The 25,970-nt window shown below is 42.0% G+C and overlaps 1 protein-coding gene across 2 annotated transcripts in view; it reads right to left on the bottom strand.

Moving 5' to 3' along the window:
* Nucleotides 1-227: 227 nt before the first annotated feature.
* The window catches only part of Cabcoco1 (ciliary associated calcium binding coiled-coil 1), a 100,356-nt gene continuing 74,613 nt past the window's right edge, over nucleotides 228-25,970 (bottom strand). For both annotated transcript variants that reach the window (XM_075978851.1, XM_075978852.1), the window contains 3 exons: nucleotides 6,302-6,424; nucleotides 5,766-5,903; nucleotides 228-1,003 (listed from right to left, as the gene is read on the bottom strand). In XM_075978851.1, the coding sequence (XP_075834966.1) occupies nucleotides 929-1,003; nucleotides 5,766-5,903; nucleotides 6,302-6,424 (336 nt within the window). In that variant the 3' untranslated portion in view covers nucleotides 228-928. The remainder of the gene's footprint in view (nucleotides 1,004-5,765; nucleotides 5,904-6,301; nucleotides 6,425-25,970) is intronic.

Raw genomic sequence — 25,970 nt, 5'->3', positions numbered from 1 at the left:
TTAATTAATCTTTCCAACTAGGGACAAACCACTGGCGCATAGCTATTTTCATCCTGAAATTGTGTTTTCATAAGGGTATTTAAAGGCTTGAGGGGTTTTTTTCCTAAGCCCCCCCCGCCGCCGCCTCCACGCACCCATCATCCCAGTGTAGTACAATGGTTAATTTTAGGAACTCTGAGTTTGATTTGTATTTAAAATTTTTACAATCTATATATAGATTGGCCTTTAATAATCATTTATACATTGCTTCTTTTTATATAGGTCATGTGTTCTCCTGGGAGGGTAACAAGATTAGAAACAGCAAATACAGTGCAGAATAAATTAAAATGCTTCAAACTGCATTATATAATTTCAGAAAATTGGTTTCACACTGAAACGTTTAAATAAGAACCTCAAATGAGTTAAATAAGAAAAAAAAACCCCAACAAACAAAACAAAAGCAGCCCTGCAGTACGCGCCAGGATGACCAGATGACCGTTGTTAGCAAGCCTGCCAATCACAGTAAGGTGTGGCCCCTCCTCACGGTGCTACCCCAATGTGACAGGCCATCTAGCCCCAAATGGTAAAAACTTATTTTTCTACATTTTTGGGGGGTTATTTCAAAAGACTGGTTTCATTCCCATAGAAGAGGAATAGTGTTTATTAGTCAAAACGACATAGAGCAGTCCTAACAGTAATTATATTTTCCTATGTAATGCTCCAGACTCTTCCACACCGAGCAGTGTAGCTGCATTTGGCACTGCAAACTCGGAGGTGGGTGTGGGACAGGAGGGGCAGGAGAGCGCACTGCTAATCAGTCTGCACGAGGAAAAGTGGGCTTTCCTTTCACGGCTGCGTGGAGGCAACACAGCACTCCAGAGAATCGATTATTCTGGCCAGTTTTGTCTGTTTCTCTGAAGTTCGGCATCACTTTGCTTGTTCCGAGTCCTCAGGCCTTTTTCAGTTTCTCTATTCGTGCATTAAAGGCCTCTTCCTGGACTTGCAGTTTTTCCTTTATCTCCTTCTGTGGAGGCAATCATAAAAAAAAAAGTGGTTATGACGGAGCTATCTTTGGCTGCACATTGTCTTTGTGGTTTTGACATACTATAGTGCCTAAAGACAGACATTATCCCTCACACACCTTCCTGTTTTGCAGACACAGCTGTGCTCCAGCCTGTGGGGATACGATAACGCTTGATCGTATTTCTCTGCACATTTCCAATGTATAGCATGTCTCCCGCGGACAGGAAGTGGTGTTCGGACAGCCATCTTTGCACACAGCCTCATGTTGGAAGATAGGATGACTGGCCCGCATTTCCAGACACAGTTGCCAATAAGGGCCGAATCCGAGTAACTGCTCTGGGCTCAGCTGATACAGCGCTGTGGGCCCCTCCACCCTTCGTGTTGGCCTTCCCTCTAATGCATTCTAAGTGGCATTCCTGGAAGCTTCAGTGTGCAAAATAGTAACAGAAATAATCTCATAATTAGGACAGCTCTCATAATTAAGAGTATTCATCATACATTACAATTCCTGCATGCATGCTACTTTGTAATAATTTTTGGTACAAAAGCAAAAAAAAAAAGAAAGAAAGAAACTCATAAGCAATTGGTGACAGGTTTTAGCAATCATGGCAGCTGTGATGGCATTGAGCCTCTGGTGGTGATAATTCTGCGCACTAACATCGCTACCTGCGCAATTTCAGAAATACACCTCATTGTCTTGGCGTATCTCAACGCTGGGAGCTCAGGAAACCCTTCCTTCCATCCAGATGAATAATCCAGCTGCATGCAGGGACGATGGTAGTTGGGAGGCTTATAGTTACTGTTTGTGTGACTCGGGGACATCTACATGTGTTTGGAGAGTACTTTATACTCCTGTGTGCTCATGAGTCAAAGTCTAGAATATTGAAGTATATGACACAATTTAAAATCTTCACAGTAACTGTATTTCTGAGAAACTTTTGATATTTAATTTAAATAGAGAAAATTAAAAACCACTACTATTTTATCTATTTTTATGACAGATAGGATTAAACTATTTTTATGTATTTATGTAATTTTTAAGAAAGTAAATATTAGGGGTGATTTTGAAATGCTTTTCCTTTCCCCCTGATTACCATTTTAATGATATTTGGTTTTTACCATCACAGAAAGAGTTGATTTTTCTGGCCGGTCACGTTGGTGTCAACAATTCTAGACTCATGAGTTATGTGAGTATAGAATGGGGCAGGGCTTTGAAAGTTTTTTTTTCCTGATAGGATCTTTTGACTTATGGTGTCTTCATTTTTTCTTCTTTGTTATTGGTGAGTGGATGAGGCAAGGGAAGGGACGAAATGGTCCTCCAGTTACCCTTTTCACTGATACTCCCGTGCGGTACTTTAGCAGCAGAATTAAAAGGAACGTGGTTATGTACTATCAACTCATCTATGACTGGTTAGGCTGGGCCACTTTGGACAAGTCACTTACCCAATTTGCCTAGTCTTTAACTGGAAGATGAAGTGGTGAATAGGGGTTAGTTAACATTGCATTTGTAATCCCAACTCCTGATTTCACAATATACTTCACTAATATATTATTATGAAATATTAAAAATTATTTCACCTTACGAATGAACATGCATTTATGATATATTGCACCATTGAGGTGTTGAAATCGTTTGAAGAAATCATTTTGACACAGGTCTAATGGATTGGGAGATGCTCTAGCCAGATGGCAGGCTTGTCTTTCACTGATGCTCTATGTCCACCCAACACCTCACGTTTCCCAGGAAACAATAGCGGGGTGTCACCTGCATGTCCTTTCTGGATCCTCACTAGCGTCTTCACAAGGATCTGGGAACTCTCCTTGTGTTTATTACCGTCCATGTGGGCTCTAAAGAGAAGGTCGAGGAAGGCAGAGTGTCCCTAGCTGCCTACAGTCCTGGCAGGAAGGGAAGCGTCCCCAGCTCCAGACCTTATTGGTTGGCGCTTTAGTTTAGGTACAACCAGAGGAGCCTGAAGGAAAGGAATCTGTGTCTCCTCCCTAGATCCGGTGCCTGCTGTCATCCTTGTAACATCCCACAATGCTGCTGAATAAATTGCATTACCTTCAAAGCGGGGCTGGGTCTGATTCTATCTCCTTTAGGAGCTATTCTGAAGCCCCTGCCCCGTGTTCAGTACCTTTCACTGACCGCTACCTCAGATGACTTTTCTAACCCGGACAATTTAAAGCTGACCTAAGACATTGTAAATGGCAGGATGGCAAATTCTCACCTTCTCTAACGTTAGTTTATTCCTTGGCTGTATCAGGGCCAACGACCAACATTTAATGCAAGAGTCCAGCGTTAACATTTCTGTTTCTCTAGAATATTATTCTTTCAATATTTTAAAGTTTGTTCCATTGGGTGCTGTTTTTATTATGCAACTCAGGGCAGAACTAATTTCATTTTGAATGTATCTTTAAAATGAAAGTACCGAAACTATATTGGCTTAAAATGTTTGGCCTATTTCCTGTAATTTGAATTGACATCCGAGGGCCAAGGTAACTTCATTCTCAATAAATCTCTAGAATTGTGAAGTGAATCATGGAAAAATAAGTAGGTGAACATAAAAGAAATTAAGGGTTTATACTCCATTTCAGGAGGTTCTGTATTAGAGAAGTTGATATCGGTTGGGAGTTACAATAGAGAACTAGCTTCCAGACAATGGAGCAGAATATGAACTCTCTGTTGACCTTTTCTGCAGAAGCTGCAGTGACAGTGTGACTTTAAATAAAGAGAAGAAAATATCAAGGAGTGATCACCAACACGGAGCGCAAGATGCACGGAGCGCACATGGCAGGTGCACGGACCCACTCTCCACTGGCACAGTTTTGGAAAGGGGTGTGGCAGCTCTTAGAACTAGGGTCATTTCGACATGGAAAGTAACTTAGCCTGTCTGACACTGGGGGAAAAACTGAAGCGAGGCTCAGGGCAAGGACCCAACCTAGATTTGTCCAAGAAGAAGGTTGACGCTGGGAAAGCACAGAGCCACAGGTGTATTAACAGTCGAAGTCGCCTGGGCCTGGTGTTAGATGGGTGACTTCCTTGGGTGGCACTGGAGCTGCAAGGGGGACCAGGCTCCTAGCACCTACTGAGCCTGCTGAGTCTGGAAACCATAGTCAAACAGCAACCTGTCTGGGTCCCTTTGGTCACCAGCAGCTCCCTCTTCACTTGGATGGAGGGCAGCAGGATTACAGAGAGAAAATACTGAGTGTGGTTTGTTATCTAGAGACATTGGAGAAAGCTACAGCATCTTGCCATTTTGTTGGAAAAAAAAATCAGCAATAATTTGGCCTGAGCTGATTAGAGACATTCAGTCCAGAGACATTCACAGTACCAACAGGGGTCTGGGTGTCTCCCCTCTGGTCCATGTTTTCTCCATCTCTAATTGCACTTAGGTGTACAAGCTATTGAACTTCCAGATGGCTTCTTGCTAATGGGAAAATAGCAAGCCCGAATACCAATCCTATTCTCTCTGTCAAAGAAGAGAGCTACCAGTGTTGCAGACTCTAGCACTCGACAAGAAAATCATCAGTCAACAGCTAAAATCGTGCAGCTCCCTTCATGGAACGTGGGCTTGGGAAAGATGTTTTCAATTGTGGGTCCCGCAAACAATTCTCTTGCTTGTCTAGTAGTTCCTCGGCAATAATTTCAGAGCTGTGGGATTGCAAAGGAGCCCTGGGCCATGATTATACATAAACTATATTTAGAGGGAATGTTATCAAATCTAAAAAGGAGGTATGTTCTGAACTCAGCTTAATTCAGCTGCCCTCTGCCCTTCTACACAGTAACCAGTTATTACATTCGCAGGGCTCTTAACAATAGTCCTTTGTGTAAAACGTGTTCTTCCACTATTTCTGGTAAACACTAAACACCCCTTATTAAGCTTGGGACTTTGGCCGATTCTGTTGGCACCAGATCATTAAATGTTCGTGTAAATATCGCAATAACATTTGATGATTAAACGAGCCACAAGGTATGCTTAGGACAACCTAAGCTTTTATGCTTCCCAAATTAGTTATTAATACAGTGCGCTTTTTATATATGGTCCCAAGTTCAGATAACAGATAAATCTTCCCCTCAGATGCCTAAGTGTTGGGGTGATTTGTGGTCAGTTCTCAAAATATGCAATTCACTTTATTTAAGCATTTGGCTAAGAAAATCACGTGGATTCCTGTAAGTCTTTACGTGGAGGTAATAGTAGCCATTTGTTTCTTGGACAAAATAGGGAACTATCAAACACAAAGTTATCCTTTGGGAGATGACGGGCAGCTGCCCAAAGGTGGGGCCGACTACCCATTCTTAGGGTACCTTAGCCAACGGCTTAACAATTAGTGATGTGTGAAGATGGGAAGTGTTTGGGATGGGTTTCAAGCCTGAAACCGAGCGAGGTGACTTAGCTAAATACGATGGTTTGATCCGCAGTGCTCGCTCTTTGGAAGCCTGCGTCACCTACTATTGCGTAAGGCCTGTTTACAGTGTAATGGAGCTCAAAGTCTTCACCGTGCTGTTTTTCTGGGGTTTCAGTGTAGACAGATTTTTGCAAGCCGATAACACTCAGCACACGAAGTGCTGCCGGCAAATCTGTTTTTGTGATCTCACTGACTTCAGACGACTCAGCTGAGGATTATGTAGCCTTGTAAGATAAAGAATGCAAGCCGTAAACTTTGCTCCTGCCTGGCCAGGGCAGACAGTGTTTACAGATGTGGAGGCTGGCGCTGGCTGATTCACCAGGCGTAGTGCCCAATTCGCTGCCCATTCTCAGTACCTGAATGTTCAACAAAACCTCATCTGTCACTCGAGCCAGGGCTGATTTTACATCGTCAATGGTGAAGCCGACTAAAGGATCCACCTCTGCCGCCTCACTCTCTGCCTGGGCCTCCGGGCTTTCCTCTTGATCCAGCGCCTAAGACATTGGAAATAAACACAGGCAAATATTGAACGTAAAACACTTTGCAGCGAGCACTTGAGTGCTCAGGGCCTACTAGGCAACCTCACTTCTACCCTCTACCACCCTACCAGGAACAATGGTGAACTGGAAGGAGACTTTGATTGTGTTACCACATATCGCGAGATTACAAGAGACTTTGGGGCCTGGGAAGGTGGAGCCTGGGTTGGGGAGGGGGAGGCCAAAAATCCTGACCACCACCAGCTGGCCTGTGTGTGATTCAACTCTGAAAAGAATATTTCTGTTGGCCAGGAAAAAGTCAGAGGTGAAGACAATGGGAGAACATGAGGTTCTTTGCGTCTTGTGCCCGTATAATGCTTACTTAGCAAGGCAAGGAAAGGCAACATCAAGCCTACCTTCCGTTCAGTCTCTGGTATGGGCGATGACTCTATGAAGGCTGCAAATATGTCCAAGGAGATTCCTTCCTCCAGTGGGGCTGGAAAAGGGTGGTCTGCGGGCTTGACAACTTCGATGGTTTGCTGGAAAAGAAGAGCTTGGGTTGAGGGGCACTAGCGCAGTCAGCTCTCACACAGGACTGGCATATTTCCAAACCTGGTATCTTACTTAAGTGCCATCTGCTTCAACTCTCCAATATCATTGCCCTCTTCGTTGCCCGCTGCTTTCTAAGCACCGTCTCTCGCTCACCGTTGGGGTCACCTTACCATTTGTGTCATCTGCGGTTGAGGGTTCCTTCATCTGCACCTACCGTTCTCTGCATCCTGGCCCTGCCTCTCACCCCTGTTTATAACTCTCTGTAGGGAGAGAGCCAAGCTTCAGACCCCTTGTGCAACTGTCTTCTTTATTTCTGGCAGATGGTTCCGTGTTTTCTACACCCAATAACAGCCTGGTGCAGGATCTTGATGCTCTTGTGGTACCAGCAAAGTGGCTATCAGCAACCTAGTAATGGGGTTGGCCTTAGCAAGGATCTGAGTTGGATCCCTAGGACCCATATTAAAAAAAAAGCCAAGCATGGCCGTATGTGCTTGGGAAAGCAGAGAAAGGAGGGTCCCGATGATCATCAGAAGCTCCATTGTCGCAAAAAAAGAGAAATGGGCAATGCAGCATGCAAACTTGACCTGTGGTTTCCACTTGCAGGTGGCTACATGTGTGTGTATGCACACCACACACAAAACACACACACAGAGACAGAGACAGAGAGAGAGACAGAGACAGAGAGAGACAGAGAGAGACAGAGAGAGAGACAGAGACAGAGAGAGACACAGAGAGAGAGACAGAGAGAGACAGAGAGAGACAGAGAGAGAGACAGAGAGAGACAGAGAGAGACAGAGAGAGAGACACACACACACAGAGAGACAGAGAGAGACAGAGAGAGAGAGACACACACAGAGAGAGAACAGAGCAGTGGACACAATAGAATCTTCGAAGTAGAATGTGCGTATAAAACCAGAGCACTGTGAATCATCAGAGGGGCTCACTGAGAACTCATAGCAGAGCAAAACTTCACAGCGAGCCGCTGCCACAGCTTTGCCAAGGGGGTGTAAACGCACTGGAGGGAGACCGTCAACAAAGGCAGTGAAGGGCGAGGAGAGCCATGGATGCCAGTGCTGGAGAGGTCCACCCGGCCACCACCAGGTAGAGTGAGAGAGGAGACGAGAGCACTGACAGCATTAAAACCTCTGAGTCATTTAATCAGTTCCTCTTGTCCTGATTCCATGTCTAACAAGCAATGTTTTTGACCATAATTTAATTTCCCATCTCAGTTGATCTGCAAAGACAAGCCTACTTGAGTGTTCTGGTTTTTATGTCTTTCGCATACCTCCCTATAAATCAATAACTTGTTCCAGTTTACATAGCAGACTCTCACAGGCCTGTTAGTGGAGCCCCGAGATGTGGTCACTCGCCGGTGTGCTGACAGAGTTGGACCTGAGCATACAAATTTGAAGATAGAGTTTTGGGAAAGCGTACCCCACCCCCTAATTACCATCTTAGGATGCTGGTGGGGGAGAAACCATGAAAGAATTGTACATTCCTTCTTAAGTTCTCTGTGTTATGTCCCATCATTTAAATATTCATATTTGTCCTTTAGAGGCTTTGAAGCGTGCTAGAGGTAGATTTGTTCCCTGGCTTTGCCCGTGTGTGTGCATTTGGACTGAATTTATATTGTTATTTATTTATTTATTTATTTTGTAAACATGAGAAATTGCTCTTCAATTGTAGATATAGGGATATTCACAATGGCGAGCTGAAGGGACTGGTCTAAGATCAAATAATTGCTTAGTGACAGCTGTGGTGTTAAAGCCTGGGGCAGTGACTTCTTCGCTTTTGCTGTTTTCAGTAAGCTGCAATACGTCATCAAGTAGCCATCCAGGGAAATTATTGCTATTGCTAAGCATTTGATTTTTATTCTGTTGGATGACATCACTCCCGCTATTTATCTTGAGTAAACTCCCCATTCATCAGAAGGTTGAGGGGCCATCAGGGCAGTGGGGCTTTCTTCTCTTAACATGAACAAGCTGTTGCTTTTGGCCGAGTGAGGGGCGAAAGAACCCCATCTTCTCACAGTTATTTGCCGTGCCCGCCCTGTACTTGGCTTGCAAACTCCCAAATCTATTGCTCTTTGCTTTCCCAGGCAAGATGGAGGCGGATCATGCTTCAGTGGCCTTGGAAATCGTGCAGGAGAAATGAAGAAGCTCCCATGAGAATCCGATGATGAAAGAAAAGGGGGTGTTAGCTTGGAGGCACGGGCTTTAATATATGGTGAGAAACAGAGTGTAGTGCAGGGTGTGTCTGAGGGTGCCGGTGACCAGTGAGACACTGGAAAGAAGAATCCGAGCTGATGGGATTGGCTGCAAGCTCTGAGCATGTGCTGATGGGCGGGAGTGGGTGGGGATGGTTTTCTTTTCATTGAGGTAGAAGGTTGTCTCCTTCACTGTCACCCACATGGCCGCTGTGCTCTGGGCACACAGGCTGGGGCTTTCTGCCTGTTTATCCTCATCTACTGACATTCTTTCCAGAGAGTGTCTCCATTTGGTGAAGCAGAGCCCACGATCTGCCCTCCGGTGCCCCAGTTCTCCGCAGATTCTACACTTAAATGCAAACAGATGTTTGTGTTCAAGTCTTACATTTTCTCCCCCACACCCCTGTGGTCTGGATTGATTGATAGATTTCCTTTTAAAGGATATGTATGTATGTATGTATGTGTCTTGGATGCCAGAAGAATGCATTATATCCCCATAGAGCTGTAGTTACAGGGAGTTTTGAGGCTCCTAATATGGTTGCTTGGAATTGAACTCAAGTCCTCCACAACCTTAACAGCTTAGGCCCATCCCTCCTTCCCTCCTTTCTTCTGTCCCTTCTTCCCTCCCTCCCTCTTTTCTTCTTTATTTCTTTTTTGCCTTTGTTCTCCCTCTCTCTCTATATATATGCGTGTATGTATGTATGTGAGGTGTGTCTATGTGTCTATGTGTATGAGTGTATGTGTATGTATTTGTGATGTGTTTGTGTAAATGTGTAACTGTGTGTGTCTATGTGTATATGTGCATATGAATGTATGTATAGGAGTATGTATATATGGACATATGTATCTGTGTGTATGTATATATGATGTGCACATGTGTATGAATGTATATGTGTATGAATCAATGTATGTGAATGTATTTTGTGTGTAATTTTGTGTGTGTATATATATGTGTGTGTGTGTGTGTGTGAATGAATATTCTAAGGTGCATCTGTGTGCACGTGCATGCACACATGTGCCCTAACACTCACGTGAAGACTTGGAGCTCTGGTTCCATGATTCCTTTCTTTGGTAGACTGAAGCTTGCATTTATCCCAGAAACTGAAATTACGGCTGACAGTTGAGGTTTTCTTTCTCTTGATTTTTTTAATGTGTGTAGTTCATGTAACTATTAAATTGATTCAATTCATGCACTGGAGTGGGGGTGAGAATTTCTTTTCTTTGCATGCTCTGCATACTGTTAATGAACCGAACCACAGCTGTTTCTCTCTTTCACGAAGAATTAAATTTAGCTGTGCTAGGCAGTAGACGAAGGTGCAGTTTTAAATACAGAGTTTGAAATAAACAGAAGGATCCCAAGTATCATCACAGTGAATTTTTCTCTATGGAAAGTGATCGCTTTCCTTAAAAAACAAGTCCAAGGGAAATTAGAATCAATAATTTTGGTGAGCACGCGGAGCCAGCAAACATGCTAGAATAAAACCGTCTGATGCAATACTACTTTCTTTAAAAAATACAATTAGGCCTTTGTATTTTTGTTTTAACAAAACCTCATGTTTTACAACATCACTGGCTCTGTAATAAAATCTATTTAAAACAGAGAGACATGGTCAGCTTTATTGAGTTAGATTTTCTGAGAGAACATTATAATTTCCTCAAGTCTACGAATAGTTGAAGCAAATTAAATAAAGCCAGTTTTATAACTATTTTTATACATTCCTGTAGGATGGCAATTGTCTCATATTTTCCCCCCTCAGAAGTCTAATGTGTTACCTTTTAGAACTGGGAAAATAGAAACAGAAAAATGATAAAGTAAACATATGTAAAAACTAAAACAACAGCAACAACACCAACAAACAGCATATTTTGTGTGGGTTCAGCCACTTCTCACCCCCACCCCCTTTCCACAGGAGACTAGCACCTAAGACATTCAGACCAAGAACCAAAGGGAAGTGCTTAGAGAGACTTGCCTCAGGCCTAACGCTGAGCTAAAATGGTAGGACTTTCTGATATATACACACATCCATTTGGCCAAATGACTGGTTTTGCTTGACATTCAAACACCCCTAAGTATTACTTTGGATGCAAAGCAATCAATGTTTCTCTTGCCATTTCTGAATGCTTGCACACAAACGGATATAATAAAAACAGCTACGTTGCTCCACGTGAATGCCACTTAGACTTTTTCCCCCTGATTATGAGCAGGCCGTTGGAACCAAGGTGAGCACGTTAAAAGCTCTAATAAAGAAGAGAAGCGAGTTCTAAACAGAATAATGGACTGTTAAGTGAACATGCAATAAATAACGTCCACAGATGTGGTCACTTGCAAATTAGTTTTGCATAACTTACTTTCTGCATTTCCCCCAGATGTTATCTGTTACATGGAAATTACCTGAAGCTGGCTGTATTGTTCTTTGTGTGCACTTGTGTTATTGAAGGTGGTTGTAATCCATGCTTTACTTGACTTGGGCTACGGTATTTAAGGAATAGCAAACGACAGGCTTTTGGGCATAATTTAATACTCATCAGTACAAAACTCCACCATCAAAAATTGTTTCTTTTCTTTTTTTCTTTCTAATGTAGGCCCTTTACTTGCGAGCCAAATGAAATCACTAGAAATCTTTTGAAATGTGTGTTTCCAATATGAATTGGACGTCTACCATGGGAATAAACGCTAGGAATTTTGACCTCTTCTGGAGGGTCAGTTTGGCTCTGAAAATACGCTTATAGGAAATCAGACTCCGTCTCCAGATCTTAGTGTGTCTGAGAAGTCATGTGACGGTGTCACGTGGTACATGCTGTGGCACTTCTTTGCTCTTTCTTCTAGACTTTCTGAGCTAACATTTCCAAAGGTACTGACCCCCACCCACTGCTTCTGTTTAGCAATGAATCTTTGGGGAATGGGTAAACCACAAATGGTTTGTGGGTTATGCTTGTACCATTCAAGAGTCCTCAAGGTGGTGAATTGGCAGTTATTAAAATCTGTCGTTGTATGATCCATGACGTTAAAGGATATACTGAGCCTACAACTTTCCACCATTTTGAGTGGTCAAAAAGCAAGAACAATCTACTCAGTTCTGCTGTGAGCCAAAGGCAAGAAGTAGACTCACTTTGAAAAGACATTTGTTTGGAATTGTTGGAGGATGACTTCATATGTAAATCAGAACTTACTAAAATATGTCAAAGTTTCAAAAAGCGAACTTGATTGCCAACTTTCCCCACCATGAACTGAGGGGAAAAGGCACAAAACAATTCTTGTAAAGTTTCTACTGCTCCCCCCCACCCCCAGGAAAGGCCTGACTCATTTGCAAGTCTAATGAAGAAGTGCTTGTGTGCTTCTGGAAAAAAATTAACAACAACAATAACAAATGGTGTCCTGTTGCCCACAATATACTGCGTGGAAAATAGTAGCATACAAATAGCACCTGCAAGGGCACAAGAAAGCCATAAACTGAAAATTAAAAGAGGAAAGTCAAAAGCTGAGATGATCAGAGAGGTTCATCAGTCCACTCCTAGAGCTGTTTTCTTTTTGTGTTCTGGTCATCACAAACTTATTACTATACCCATTGCTGCAGATGGCAGTTCTGTTAGAAGTGCCCTTCTCCTCCTCCTCTTCTTTCTCCTCTTCCCCTTCCTCTTCTCCTCTTCCTCCTTCTCCTCTTCTTTTGGGTTTTTGACTTGGGAATGATTTTGCAGAAGCAGCCCATTAATTTTTCTCTCCTATGCTTAATATGAAGTATTTACATTTTGAAAAGGTTCACAACGTTGCCAGGCTCCTGCAGGCTATGAATTGACATCTAACAGCGAGTGCTATTTTTACCCACAGCACACTGGTAGTTTGAACATTTATAACTTAACAGGGCTTCGGGATGGGCAGATCCACACACACGCTCATCACCCTAACCTGGGGCCGGTAGCACCGCACAACAAGTCAGGGCAGGAAATGAAGACGCCCCACTCCAGCTGAAGCTGCAGGGAAGAATTTAAATTGGCAAGCCCCAGAAAGCCAATTTGCAATCTGGGTAGGGTACACCAGTTAACACCTTGGGCCCATTTTTATGAATGTATCTTGACTTGATCATGTTTAACTTAGGTTTGAAATATATATATATATATATATATATATATATATATATATATATACATACATATATATGTGTGTGTGTGTGTACGTGTACACACACATATGTATATATGTGTGTATGATATATACATATATGTATATTTATAGATTATATATTAATTTATATATTAATTAATTAAATTGATTCTTGAGTCTTTTAGAGAGCTTTGGGATTTTCAAGTATTCTTCTTTCTGGGGCCAATGATACCATTTGATAGAACCCGGGTGTGCCTCTCATCATGACCACAGCCAGCCAGCTCCTTGCTAATGAATCAGAAAAGGCCTACCTTCTCTAGTATAAATGCAGTTTAGAAGCAAAAGATGTTTTGGTCTGACTCCAGCACAAACATTTCCTAAGGGGCAGAACTGTTCTTCGGATGCCCAGATATTTTCTGAGGACACAGTAATCTGGAAGATGGAGAGCGCTGAATTATAGACTCCGGGCTTGGCTCTGTTCCTAATTGTGTGATGCGAAGAAAATCCCTGGGCCTCGGTTTATTTATCTATAAAACGAGGGTAATGATAATTGCTACCTGGCTACTACATTGAATTGTTTCAAGCACAAATTAGATAATGCGGATAAAAATGCTGGGCGTTCTTCAAAGGGGGAGGTATTATTAAACCTTATTATTATTTATAATTACTGTTATTATTCAAAAGATCATCTCGCCGACAGGGTCACTGGGAGACAAGACTACAGCAGCCATATTTGATGACATGGGTCCATGTTATCTGTATCTGTTAAGGACGCGCAGGCCACTTGGTGAGCTCAGTAGGATGTGCTCTCCACAGTGCTTCCTTCCCATCAGCAATGGTGTCACAAACACAACCTATGCCTCCTCATCGGGTGAGTTCCCTGGGCCCAGGAATGCTCTCTTTGATAGTATTAGGCATTTCACAACTGTCTCACGTTATCAGAACTGAAGCAAATCATTCGCTTAGTAGATAAAGGGGATTTTATTCTCTCCCTTGCCTCATTTATCAGTCTATCTTTTGTTTTTCTGTGTCAAATGTGGCCTGTGGTGGCCTAGATCTCACTTGTTCCCTTTCACACGTTTTTATCAAAAGTAAAGAATCCGGGCCAGGCGAGGCGGCCTTGTGAGCGCGTTCTTGTGAAGACGAAGCCGCAGTGATCTTGAAAGTACTAAATTTGGCTTTGTACTTTTGATTCTTAGACTGACTATCAGGCAACTTCCTCAGGGGGAGAGTCAAAAACACGGTTATAAATAGCTGGGAAACACCGAGTGATTTTTCAGAATATTGTTTTTGGACCACCTGCAGTATGCTTGTTTACCAGACCGTGTTATCGTCCGCAATAGGGACCCGTGGACACTGAAATATTTCTAAAATGCTCAAGTCATACATGCAGTTTTGCTTGAGTACACCGCATGATCTCTGAGTGCTTTAGTATTTAAAAAAGTACATCAGATAATCTTTTTAAGGATTTGAGATTAAGCAGCACTCTCGGTTGCCGAGTCAGAAAGATGAGTTAAGCGCTCATCTTAGGAGAAAGCCTGCTTTGAATTGTCAGCTGTGAACTTAAAGTCTGGGTTTTATACTTTTTTATCTTCTGCATTTTCATTGGCCCTGCTGAGGGCTTATAGCCAGATGAAGCCATTTCATGGTTTTCAATTTTTAGAATATTCTCTCTTTTCTTGAGCAGCTAACTACCTGTAATTTGCAGAAATTATTGCAGACAATAAATTATAGTGGTTAGAAGAGAAATTACAATGGGAAAATACTAAATCTCTTTGGTTCTAGTCTTTTGGGTGGGGCTGGGGGTGCTTTCTGTTACTTTGTTTAAAATCCTTGAGCAAGAGGAGACCGAGTCTATTAGGATGAAGCGGCCCCATAATTCACTTAACTTCAAAGCGTTCTCATGGAACTCCAGGCCTAGAGTCATCAGAAAGGTTGGGGGGGGGGACCCAAAAAACCCAAAAACAACTTCTTAAAACCACAGCGAAATGAATTCCATTTAGAAATTCGGCGCTGGGGAGGCTAAACGTTTAGGATGCTTGTGAAGCGCTCTCAAACTTGTAGCGTTAGAGAAGTCAATGGATGTTATTGTTCCTGATGGCGAAGACCCGGCGTGTCTATTTTAAGTAATCTGACATTAAAAAATGCGCTGACAAATATAGATTTGAAAAACAACACGGGAAGTAGTAAATCAGCCGGTAACCCTTCGCATCAAGGAAACAAGAGACCACGAAAATGTAGCCTTTTGCTTTAGTCAACCTCAGCCTTCGTTTTCAGCTAAAGAGAGTTTGCCGAGGGCATGATGTTTACATTTTGGATTTTTTTTTAAATTCATAGACTGAGTGCTTCCCTCTTCTCCGATAGGCTCATAAATTCTTACTAGGAAACTTGCTGTCACAGTTATAAATATCTCCCTGCCTTTCTGCTTAGCTCTCCCTGGTTCCCTGACTCGCCCTTTTAATCTCTGGCTAGCTGGTTCCTTAATTGTATGGGGTGCTGTCTCCAGGCTGGCAGGAAAAGGTTCCTGTGTTGGAGACGTCACTGCCTGGGTCACTTTTTTGGAGCCTGTAACTGTAAAAGCAGACTCGCTTAGCAGGAGCCCCGGGCCCTTCCTTTTCCATGCTCAGCTCTTTACTCTGTCTAGGGGGTGTGTTTGAATGGCAAGCCTCTGGGGCAGTCACAAACTGCAAAGAACAGGCTTGAAGGAACTCTAAGGCTCTGGAGTTTTCTATCGTCAGATAAGAAATCTTAGTAATTAAGACTAAGTCGGGCTTTGTGGACAATGTTGTACTTACACACGGAGTTCTCATTAAAAAAAAATCCCTTTGCCTATATTTAGCAAATTATGCCAATTTAGTCTTCAATGCATCTCTGAAATAGTTAGATGATATCTTGATTCAAGGCTGGAATGTTCTAGAAATCTGGGCTCCGCCCCCGGTGTCTACTGAAGTCCTAGACTGGCTCCTCCTACTTTCATTGTGTCTCAGCTGGTTTTTCTGTACAGTCCTTCGGAGTGGCATTAGGCTGTCTCTGTTCCAGTCACAGAAGTTATGTTCCACGTTACTCAATTTCAAGTGGCCTTTGCTCTGTTTACACAAGACGGAGGTTGTGCTTTTCTGTAGTAATGTAGACTAGCTCGGCTCGCAGGCCCGGGCTTGCTCCACACTCTGTTTTGTTGCCTTCGCAGACCTCCTCCTCCTCCTCCCATCCTCTCTATCTCAGTGATGTCAGGAGCTGTACAGCTACTGGACTCACAGCAGAGTGGTTGCTCTCTCAGCCTTGGGTATAAGGCTACACCAGTCGCAAAGGTCTTTGGGGACACCTCTAGGTTGTCTCATGATGTCTGCCATCCCTTTCCCCCTTGTTTCTCATGACCGTCCATTTGTGTATGAATTGATGGATGATGGTGTTTTGCCTGTTGCCTGTGTATGTGTGCATATGTGTTTGCATGTGAGTGGACACACAGGTGTGTGTATGTGAATACTCATGTGTGTATATATCTATGAACATGGCTGTAGAAGCCTGAGGTTGCCATTGGGTATCTTCTTTGATCATTCCCTACCTGACACAGGCTCTCTCAATTGAACCCACAACTCACAGATTCTACTAATCTAGATAGCCAGTCGGTTTCAGGGATTCCCTTGTCTCCATCCTCCAAGCACTGACAATAGATGTGGGCTACCATGTCCACCAGGCTGCTGACGATCAAAGGCTGGTCCTCACACTTATATCCATCTCCCCAGTGATGTAGGATTCTCCTCTGTATGCTGCGAATACCATTGGTTAATAAAGACACTGTCTGTGGCCTGTACAGAGCAGAATAGAGTTAGGTGGGGAAAACTAAACTGAAAGCTGGGAGAAAGAAGGCGGAGTCAAGGAGATGCCATGGAGCCACCAGAGGGGAAAGACGTAAACTGCCAGCTGAAACCTTGCTGGTAGGTCACAAGCCTTGTGGTAAAATATAAGGAAGGGAATAGAAATGGGTTAATTCTAGATGTAAGAGCTAGCTAGCAATACACTTAAGCTACTGGCCAAACAGTATTGAAAATAATGTAGTTTTGTGTGATTATTTCAGGTCAGAGCAGCCAGAAAATGAACTAGTGGCCTCTTACTACAGAATTGGCACTCTAACGTGGTCTACTATATCCATATAAAAAAAAAACCTGAGAAAGCTTAAAGAGGAATTCTAGATACACACACACACACACACACACACACACACACACACAAAACCCAGAGTTTAACACAGCTTCTTGCTCTGTTTGCTGGTGGCATGCCACAGTTCCTTTAAGAGAGGTCTTCTTGATTCAGGGGTAGCAAAAACAACCAAACAACAACAACAACAAAAAAACAAAAACAAAAACAAAACTGCATGGTTTTGAAACCATGGCATCCTGGGTCATTCTGCTAGCACAAACTCTGACTCTTTTGGGGGGAGGGTCCGGCTATGGAACTTTTAAATGGGATTTGTGAACAGAGTGCTACAACTTGCTTAATGGAGACCCAGACCTGATGCTACCTGACCCTGGACCTGAAGTGGAGAGAATGGCTCTCAGAGGCAGTGAACAGACCTCCACCATGTTGGACTGGGTAGAGCCAAAAGGTAAAGCAGTCTTAGTCCTAGGCAAGCTGTTTTGCATTTTAAGAAGCACTCCTGGACAGAAAAGATACACAATAGGACAGATTCAGACATAAAAGACCTCTGGATGAGATACAGTGTGTTTTAAAAAGTACATAGGCTTGGAAGAGAGAAGAAAAAGAGTAAAGAAGCAGTAAATATAATATGAAAGAGTACAGACAGTTATAGGTTAAAGGAGTAAAGATAATAAAATAATTATTAAACATGTAGAAAAAGGTAATAGATTAAGAAAAATTAGCCATGTAAATATGGAATATATACAGAGAGTCTGGATTATATATTATTGTGTTTTCTTTGAATTTTTTTGACTGTGAAGGAGCTAAGTTCAAAGAAACATTTTATTGTATAAGCTGCTAAGCTAAACCAACCTATATATTTATTTTAAAGGTATCTTGATTCCAAAATTTGAGTCTAAGGATATGTTGCTTTGGAGAAGAGGTTTTGCTTTTTTATTCCACAGAAGATGAGAACCTGTGGATTAATTCCAGACTAATGTGGTTTTATTGACCAAGACCCCCAAAAGGACACTGTAAACACCCCTAAAAATCACTTTGCCCAACAAAAAGCAGTAAGAAGTTTGGAAAGAACTATGCCCAAATTCCCAAATATTACCTATAAATGTTTGTTTACATTTAAAGGGGGGATATGCTATAGAGATTTGCATTGGTATGGATCTTGTTTTATTGATACAAATTTAAGGTCAATTTTGTTATACTGTGTATATGTATTTCTGATCTTGATTAAGGTATTGTGTTTGTGTAGTTCATTTAAAAATTTAATGTATAATTAAGAAATATAGATTAATAGTCATCTATAATAGTCAAGTTTGTAGTCATGTTAGTTAGATTTTCTGGGGTATAGAGATGTATTTCAGATGGATAGGCATTCTTCAAACCTTTCAAAGACTACAGAATATGGCATTTAAAATGTTTAAGAACCTAGGACTTTTCATGACAGTGAAAAACATCTGCTCCTGGCAGCACCAAACTACTTCAAGAGGAAGATGGGCACCAAAGAAGCTTGTTATAGCATTGATTAGCCACTTGGGTACTAAACTGCTCTTGCCTGGACTGCTCTTGCTTGATGCTAAGCTGTATGAACTTGTAACACGAGGGCCTGCTTGTTGGGGTTTTTGTCCTGCCCAGTCCCCACAGCTGGTAAGACCCAAAGAAAATCACACAGAGAGTCTGCATTAGTTATAAACTGATTGAGCCATTAGCTCAGACTTTGTATTAGCTCTTATAACTTATATTAGCCCATTATTCTAGAATATGTTAGCCACATGGCTCAGTACCTTTTTCAGCAGGGTAGGTCACATTCTGTTTCTTTGGTGTCTGGACAGGACTGGGGAGAGAGCTTCCTTCTTCCCAGAATTCTCCTGTTCTCCTTGCTCCACCTCTACTTCCTCTCTGGTTGTCCTACCTATACTTCTTGCCTGGCTACTGGCCAACCAGCATTTATTTAAAACATAATTGACGGAATACAGACTTGTCCCACACCAGAACTGGACATGCAGGACCCACAGAGCTTGCCTAAAGGTGAGATGGTTCTTTGGTGTTCTAGCTACATGAAATAGTCTGCCAGACATTCTGCAGGATATAGAAGAAAGCAACTGATGGACTTTGCCATTACAAGGCAGAACAGATCTTAAAATTTCCTGCTTCATGATAAAGATTACTGGATACTATGGGCCTGTAGGCTGAAAATGGATGCCCCAATGGTACACTGGGTAACTGTCCAGGCAGCAAGATGTTTCTGTCAATTCTAGAGTTTTGGAAGTAGCTTACAATGTGCTTCCTATTCACTTAGGTAATATATCCTTCTGGGGTCTTTGATGGAGTTGAAGAACAGATAGTTATAATTATAGTTTTCCTTAGTTATGATAAAATATAAAGTAGATATAAATGTTGTAACTGTAATTCTTTCTTGATACCTGTTTTATAGTATGTAATTTTGCTTTATTAAAGTTAAAACCTTCCTTTTTATTTAGACAGAAAACGGGAGGTGATATAGGATTCCCCTCTGTATGCTGTGAATACCAATGGTTAATAAAGAAATTGTCTATGGTCTGCGCAGGGCATAATAGAATTAGGTGGGGGAAACTAAACTGAATGCTGGGAGAAAGAAGGCAGAGTCAAGGAGACACCATGGAGCCACCAGAGGGGAAAGCTGCCAGTTGGAATCTTGCTGGCAGACCACGAGCCTTGTGGTAAAATATAAAATAATGGGAACAGATTAATTCTAAATGTAAGAGCTAGCTAGCAATACGCTTAAGCTATTGGCCAAACAGTACTGCAAATAATATAAGTTTTTATGTAATTATTTTGGGTCAGGGCGGCCAGGAAATGAATTAGCAGCCTTTTACTACATCCCAGGCTCCAGTGTTGGTTAATCTAAACACAGGGTAGTTTCACATTCTGAAGAGACCTCACTTTTTCATCCAGATCCTCACATCAGGAACCTTCCTCAGGGCAGCGGAGATGACACCCTCCAGGGCCAAGACTCACAGATTTTGCATTGCTTTTTCCTTTCACGCTATCTCCCACCCCCACCCCACTCTGAGTACCCTGGTAAAGATAGGCGGTGGAGCTGTGCAGTGGGTAAGCCAGCCCCCACTCAGAAAAAGAAGTGCTGAGGAGGTAAAACACTTGTTTAGGAGAAATGGGCTGGGGCTGGTTAACAAAGCCCATTACCAGCTCGCTCTGGAATCATGCTTTGTTGTGAGGAGGTTTCAGTGACATCACGACATCTAAAATCAGAGATGTTAAATGACTGAGCTGTGGTTACACAAAATCGTGAAATCCAGTAAGAACTTGAATCCACCTGTGGTTGACAGGAAACCGGTATTATCTGACCCTTTGGAGGGGGGGGGGGGTAATTCCAACACTACATCAGTTCTTGATTGGCTAAAATATTTATCTATAGTTTATGGGGGAGGAAATGGAAGCACAAAAGAATAAAGGGGGGGGGAATGACACACACTGGGGATCTGAAGAGGAAAGTTCTCGATTAAATTCAGCAAGAGAACTTGTCCCTATGGCGTGGGAGATGGAATTTTCTCTTGACTACCGCACTGTGTGGAAAGCATTGGTTGGGGCGACAGCGCAGTGTGAGAACTTGACTAATTCGTGTTGTAACAGAGAGTGGCGGCGGTGGTGACAGAGCGGCTGGCTCTGCTCAGCGAGCTATTTGTCCTGTTTGTTGTCATTGTAATTACTGTTTTCACCAGGATCGCAGATTTCTCTAGGAAGAGGGATGTGAAAAATCAGTAACCTGGACAGTTAAAAAACATTTTTTTTTTTAGGAGTGGGTATGGTTGTGTGAGCTGACCTCTTGCATCCTGCACTGTAATATGCTTGAAATCCATTTCCATATTTTTAATTAACACTTAGTTTCAAAAAACACTTTCTGGAGGCCATTTAAATCACAAACGGTGGTGGTGGGGAGCAAATTTACTTTATCAGAAAATTGACTATGGACTGTTTTGGTGACTTATTATTTTTACATATTAATGATTAAAATTAAATATAGCCTGATGACTCAGGATGGAAGACAGTGGGGGAAGTAATTTTTCATGGCTGAAACAATTTTCAAGTCAAAGCTGGGTGAATGAGTGCTGTTGTGGGTTAAGCATCCTTGTCCCCCTGGTCCCTAATTCCAGATCTGATCCGTGACTCTTATGGAAGGAGTCCAAGGGTGGTCTCAACCTCCTCTCCTGAATCCTCCGGGGGTGTCTCGGCTTTCTCTTGGAGACTGTGGTTCTGATTCTGTCCTGTGGGTTTTAGACTCTCATTTTCACTTTTCAAATCATCCTTTCTTTGGGTGGGAAACGGAGGAGAGTAGTTATAATACTCCACGGACTGTATTTAACAACCCAGCACTATAGACTGCGCCACCTGCTGTGTGGGCACAGCAGCTGGAGCTCCTGCTCGTTCCTGGTCCCAGGGTCAGGACAGTCTGTAAGATGGAGGTGCAACGACTCCAGCCCCTGGGTTTTAAGTGAAGTTCAGGTCGGTGTGTGGAAAATACCCGCACTATGTATGGCGTAGAGAAAAAATTTAAAGTATTCATGTGTTTGTGCACATGTATGTGTGGGTGACTGATTTGTGGGGCAGTAATGGTATTTATACAATAACTAAATGTAAGACCACATCGTGTGGGCTCAGATGGCCAGTAAGTCTTTATTGCATGACTTCCCTGATAGACATAGAGTTTTAGGATTATCCTCTTGGATGGTAGTCACACCCTGAACTCAAGCTGCTTCTCATTGGAATATCCAGTGGTGTGTGGTCACTTATTCTTCCTCTCATGATTAGATGCCTCTGAAGGATGTCTATACTCTATGGGGTTACATAAAATGAAGATGCATTGGCAGGAGCCTGAGAATTTAGAATGATGGAGTCTGCTCCCCAGTGAGGGACATACAGGTCTGGAGACACCTGAAGGGGCTTTCTGGTTTTCACTCTTATGTGAACATGGTGGAGGTAAGAAGAAGGATTGCTATCGCGACAGTGGAATCTGGTACACGTTCATTTACTTCAGTCAAGGAACTTGGTGACATTGACAAAGGAACTCTGTGTGTTAGGTGCTTATATTTACGCAAGACCACCAGAAAACGGCGTATCTTGTAGTATGCTGCTTCCACGCATTGCCCTATCAATCTGGAAAAGCTAACATTGCTGCGGTAATCAAAACCAAGCAAGGACAAAGCAACTGTTTCAAGATTCCCCTGCTAGAAATAAGAAACCGGGACTAAAGACCATTCAAATAATAAAGGTGCATTGTGAAACGGAGCTATCTCATTAATTGGGTTAATCTAATTATACAGTCTGCAATTAAGTCGCACCGTATCTCTGATTGGGAGTCTTGTTGTAAACACTAACCATCTGATCGCCATCGCTGCTCAGGGAGGCGAGGACGACTTTACCTTTGATGAATCTGGTGTTTAAGGCATGTTTTGGAGAGCAAAGAGACTATCAAAATGTTATGAAAAGACACACTCCATTTCTTTAGCTTCTATGTGCCGCAGAAGTCTTTATTCTCACTGGGTTTGATGGTGATGTGTAAATATGGACATCTGGGAAGATAATATTCCACATCCCTAAATCACCAGCATTCTGTACAGTCTATTTTCCAGTAATTGGTTCATCTAGTTGCTTATTGGTGAATGATTTTCCTTTGGTCTCAGACACGAAAGTCTAACATTTTAACCGACGCATTCTTTAAGCAGAGCCGTTTTTCTATCGCTACGTAAGATGCTTTATTATTTTAACAAGAATTTTCGAAGGTGTCTGCTGGTGTGCCTCTACACTTCACCGTTTCCCCAGCATCTGTCAGATTTAATCACCTCCAGAGGTACCTTATACGGCTTACCTACTCTGAAGTGCCATCTCGCGAGCTTAGGTGTGAGCTCACAAAGCAAAAGCTGGCTGCACCAACAAATGCCGTGATAATTTATTGTAAATTATGTTTTTTGGTGTTGTTTGTAGAGAGATAAGAAATGAGAAGTGTTTCTATTTAAATTCACTTCCTATTATTTCAACATAAATACCATACAGCTACACACACACACACACACACACACACACACACACACACACACATATACACTGAGAACACAGACAATTAATCTCCTACATAGGTTCCAGTGACAGGGAAGTTTATTTTTCAAGCAGTGGGTAGCAGCAATGGTATACGGTTCTAGATGATGCACCACACAGCACAATCAATAGAAAACCTAGGTGCTTGGCGTGCTTCGCGGAAGTTTCTGGTTGCCAGAGCCCAAGGTTGATTTATAGGACATGAATGGGGAAATAATTGTGTAGCAAGCTGGTCTACAACAAAGCTTTAATTCACCAGGCTGACATTCTACATTCGTAATCCATGGACCCGGTACCAGCTATGATAGATTACAATTGTTCCCCATACAGAAAGCACATCCTTTCCACAGATAGTCTTGGAACTGTAGTCCAGATGACCCCAGGAAGAAACTGTGGCAAGGATTTAGCCAAGTTGCTTCTCTAAAAAATGTAAAAAAACTGAGTCATATTATTACTATCTGGAACTAGATGGCAATAAATCACACACCAAGTTATCACCTTTAAATCACCCAGGAGAGTACATATTAAGCTCCTATAGAGCTCCTTTGGCCTCAGTGCACTAACAAGATAAACCTCCTATATAAGCAAGGCTTTATTATTATATTTTCTGCTGTGGTTATTAAAGGAGAGTGAGATGTAGGGCTGACAAAGTGAAGGGTGAAAGCTGCAGACTTGAGCTGGGGAGTACAGGCCTGAATTCTGTAGACTTCTCCCTGTAGCTTTTCCAGGTTTGAATGGTTTTTGTTCTCACAGTGCCCAATATGGGACTTGAGTGGTCTTTAAGACATTCATTAATGGACAATTCCTGCAATGCTTTCTTTTTTATTCGTAAGATTGATTTTATTTATGTTCATATATGTGTGCATCTCTCTGTGTGTATGAGCACATGTTAGTGCAGTGCCCAAAGAAGCCAGAAGAGGGCATCAGATCCCTTGCAGGTGGAGTTTCAGGAATTTAGGAGTTGTGTACTAAGTTTTGTTCTAAGATCCAAATTCAAGTTCTCATGTTTGAACAGCAAGCACTCTTAACCTTTGAGCCATCTCTCCAGCCCCTGCTGTATCTTTTCAAACCATTCCCTACTTTTGCTTCATTAATTTTTCTTTTGGTTTGTGTATGTGTGTGTTTGTGTATGTGTGTGCAACACATGTGTGTTCATGTCAAATGAAAACTATTGCTAGGTCCCTTGTGACTCTGCTAGCAAATTCTACACTGTACCATACACAGTTTTGCCTCTTGTATAATGTGTAGATACACTCAGTTGATCTGGTCATTTGTCATGTATTAGGTACGATATGAGCAAGATTTTGTCCTCAATGGGGATGTAGTGGAGAGATTTAGAGATGCTAGAAGACTGGAGGAACAAATATGTATGTAATCAACTGTAATACTGTGCAGAAATGGCCACAGTTGAGGGATGGATATTGGTGGCAAGGGAGCAGCATGACAGTCAGGGACAGCCACAGAGAGGAACAAGAAAGGGAAGGGCATGGTGGACTCTGGGGAACACCTTTGTCAGTCACCTTTTTTATCACAAGCTGACTCAATGCCAAAGAAGTGGATGACAATAAACATTCTTAGAAAATAGAAACATGTCAAAATAGATTTGACTCTTGGGGAATGTGTGTATAACAGTTAATTTTTGATACATATTTCTTTGATTATTGAGAACAGGAGAAATACTGTGCTGGTCAATGGTTATTTTTATTTAAAGTGTTTACACTTAGCGGGACCAGTGATGGATTATGGCAAACACATTTGATAGTTTAATATAAAAAAATCAAATACTGCTAACTCCTGGCATGTATTTAGAGAGTCCTTTCCCCAACAACTCTTGACAACATTACTGACTATATATAAACAAGAACAGCATGGAAAGGTTGCTACACTTTCAAAGGACTATGCATTAATCCAAGAAAAGAGACCCAAATAGACAATCTACTTAAAATGTAAGTCCACAGAATGACGGTGGACAATTAGGATGAGACTAACACCGCTTCGCCTCCTCACAAAGTACTGTCCATGTATCATTTGTCTCCACTGTTGTCTTCCTGAGACTTACGCTGTGTATATGTTTTCCTTTTTCCAAATGAGCTCCAAGGTGATCAAGGGTTTCTGTGTAGGTATGGTTAAGCAAGGTGATCACACCTCCTTTTGAAGACTCTGGTTCTTTAGCACCCCCTAGTGTGAGAAAGACTGATTTGCAGGTATAGTTCAGGCCTACCATCTACAGAAGACTAAGGCTATCTATCTAATTCAACTTCATCTTGGATTTTTCTTTTTCTTTGTTTTGTTTTTGTTTTTGTTTTGTTTTGAGACAGGGTTTCTCTGTGTAACAGCCTTGGCTGTCCTGGAACTTGCTTTATAGACTCGGCTGGTTGTGAACTTATAGAGATCCTCCTGCCTCTGCCTCCCTAGTGCTGGGTTTAAAGGTATGTGCCACTGTTCCTGGCTTCATCTTGAACTAAGTTATTTGAGAAACAACACCTGTCTCGGATCAGTTTTGTTTATAAAATATCTGACCAATGAAATTGTTTCTGAGTTGCTTGACTGCACTGCTAAGGCAAAGCTCTATTTCTCAGGCTTGGCTAGACACTATGCAAATGATATCGTGATGGTTTTTAAAGGTTGGAAAATAGAAAACGTTTAATATATACACTTATGGTACTTACTGTAAAATATTATTTTTTATTGCATTCTCAAACTGTGACTGTCAACAACAGAAATATAAAATAAGGTTTTAAAACTTTCCTGTAATAATTTTCCTGTAAATGACTTTTAATTCAGGGCTTATTCCAAACAACTGGCTTTAAATTTTAACATTTCCTTTGCCCACCTCTGTAAGTTCTGTGTGTCTTCAGAGGTTAAGTCCAAGCATTTCTTACAGGCTTTTCTATATATACTCTCTTTTTACAGAAAAGAGTAGCTCCTTATTTCTAAAATCATTTATGGCCAAATATGTCAGCATATACCCTGATGCCAGCACTGGGGA

This window comes from Microtus pennsylvanicus, chromosome 7 (genome assembly GCF_037038515.1).
Source record: "Microtus pennsylvanicus isolate mMicPen1 chromosome 7, mMicPen1.hap1, whole genome shotgun sequence".
Classification (NCBI taxonomy): Eukaryota; Metazoa; Chordata; class Mammalia; order Rodentia; family Cricetidae; genus Microtus; species Microtus pennsylvanicus.
This window is presented reverse-complemented; position numbering and strand designations above follow the sequence as displayed.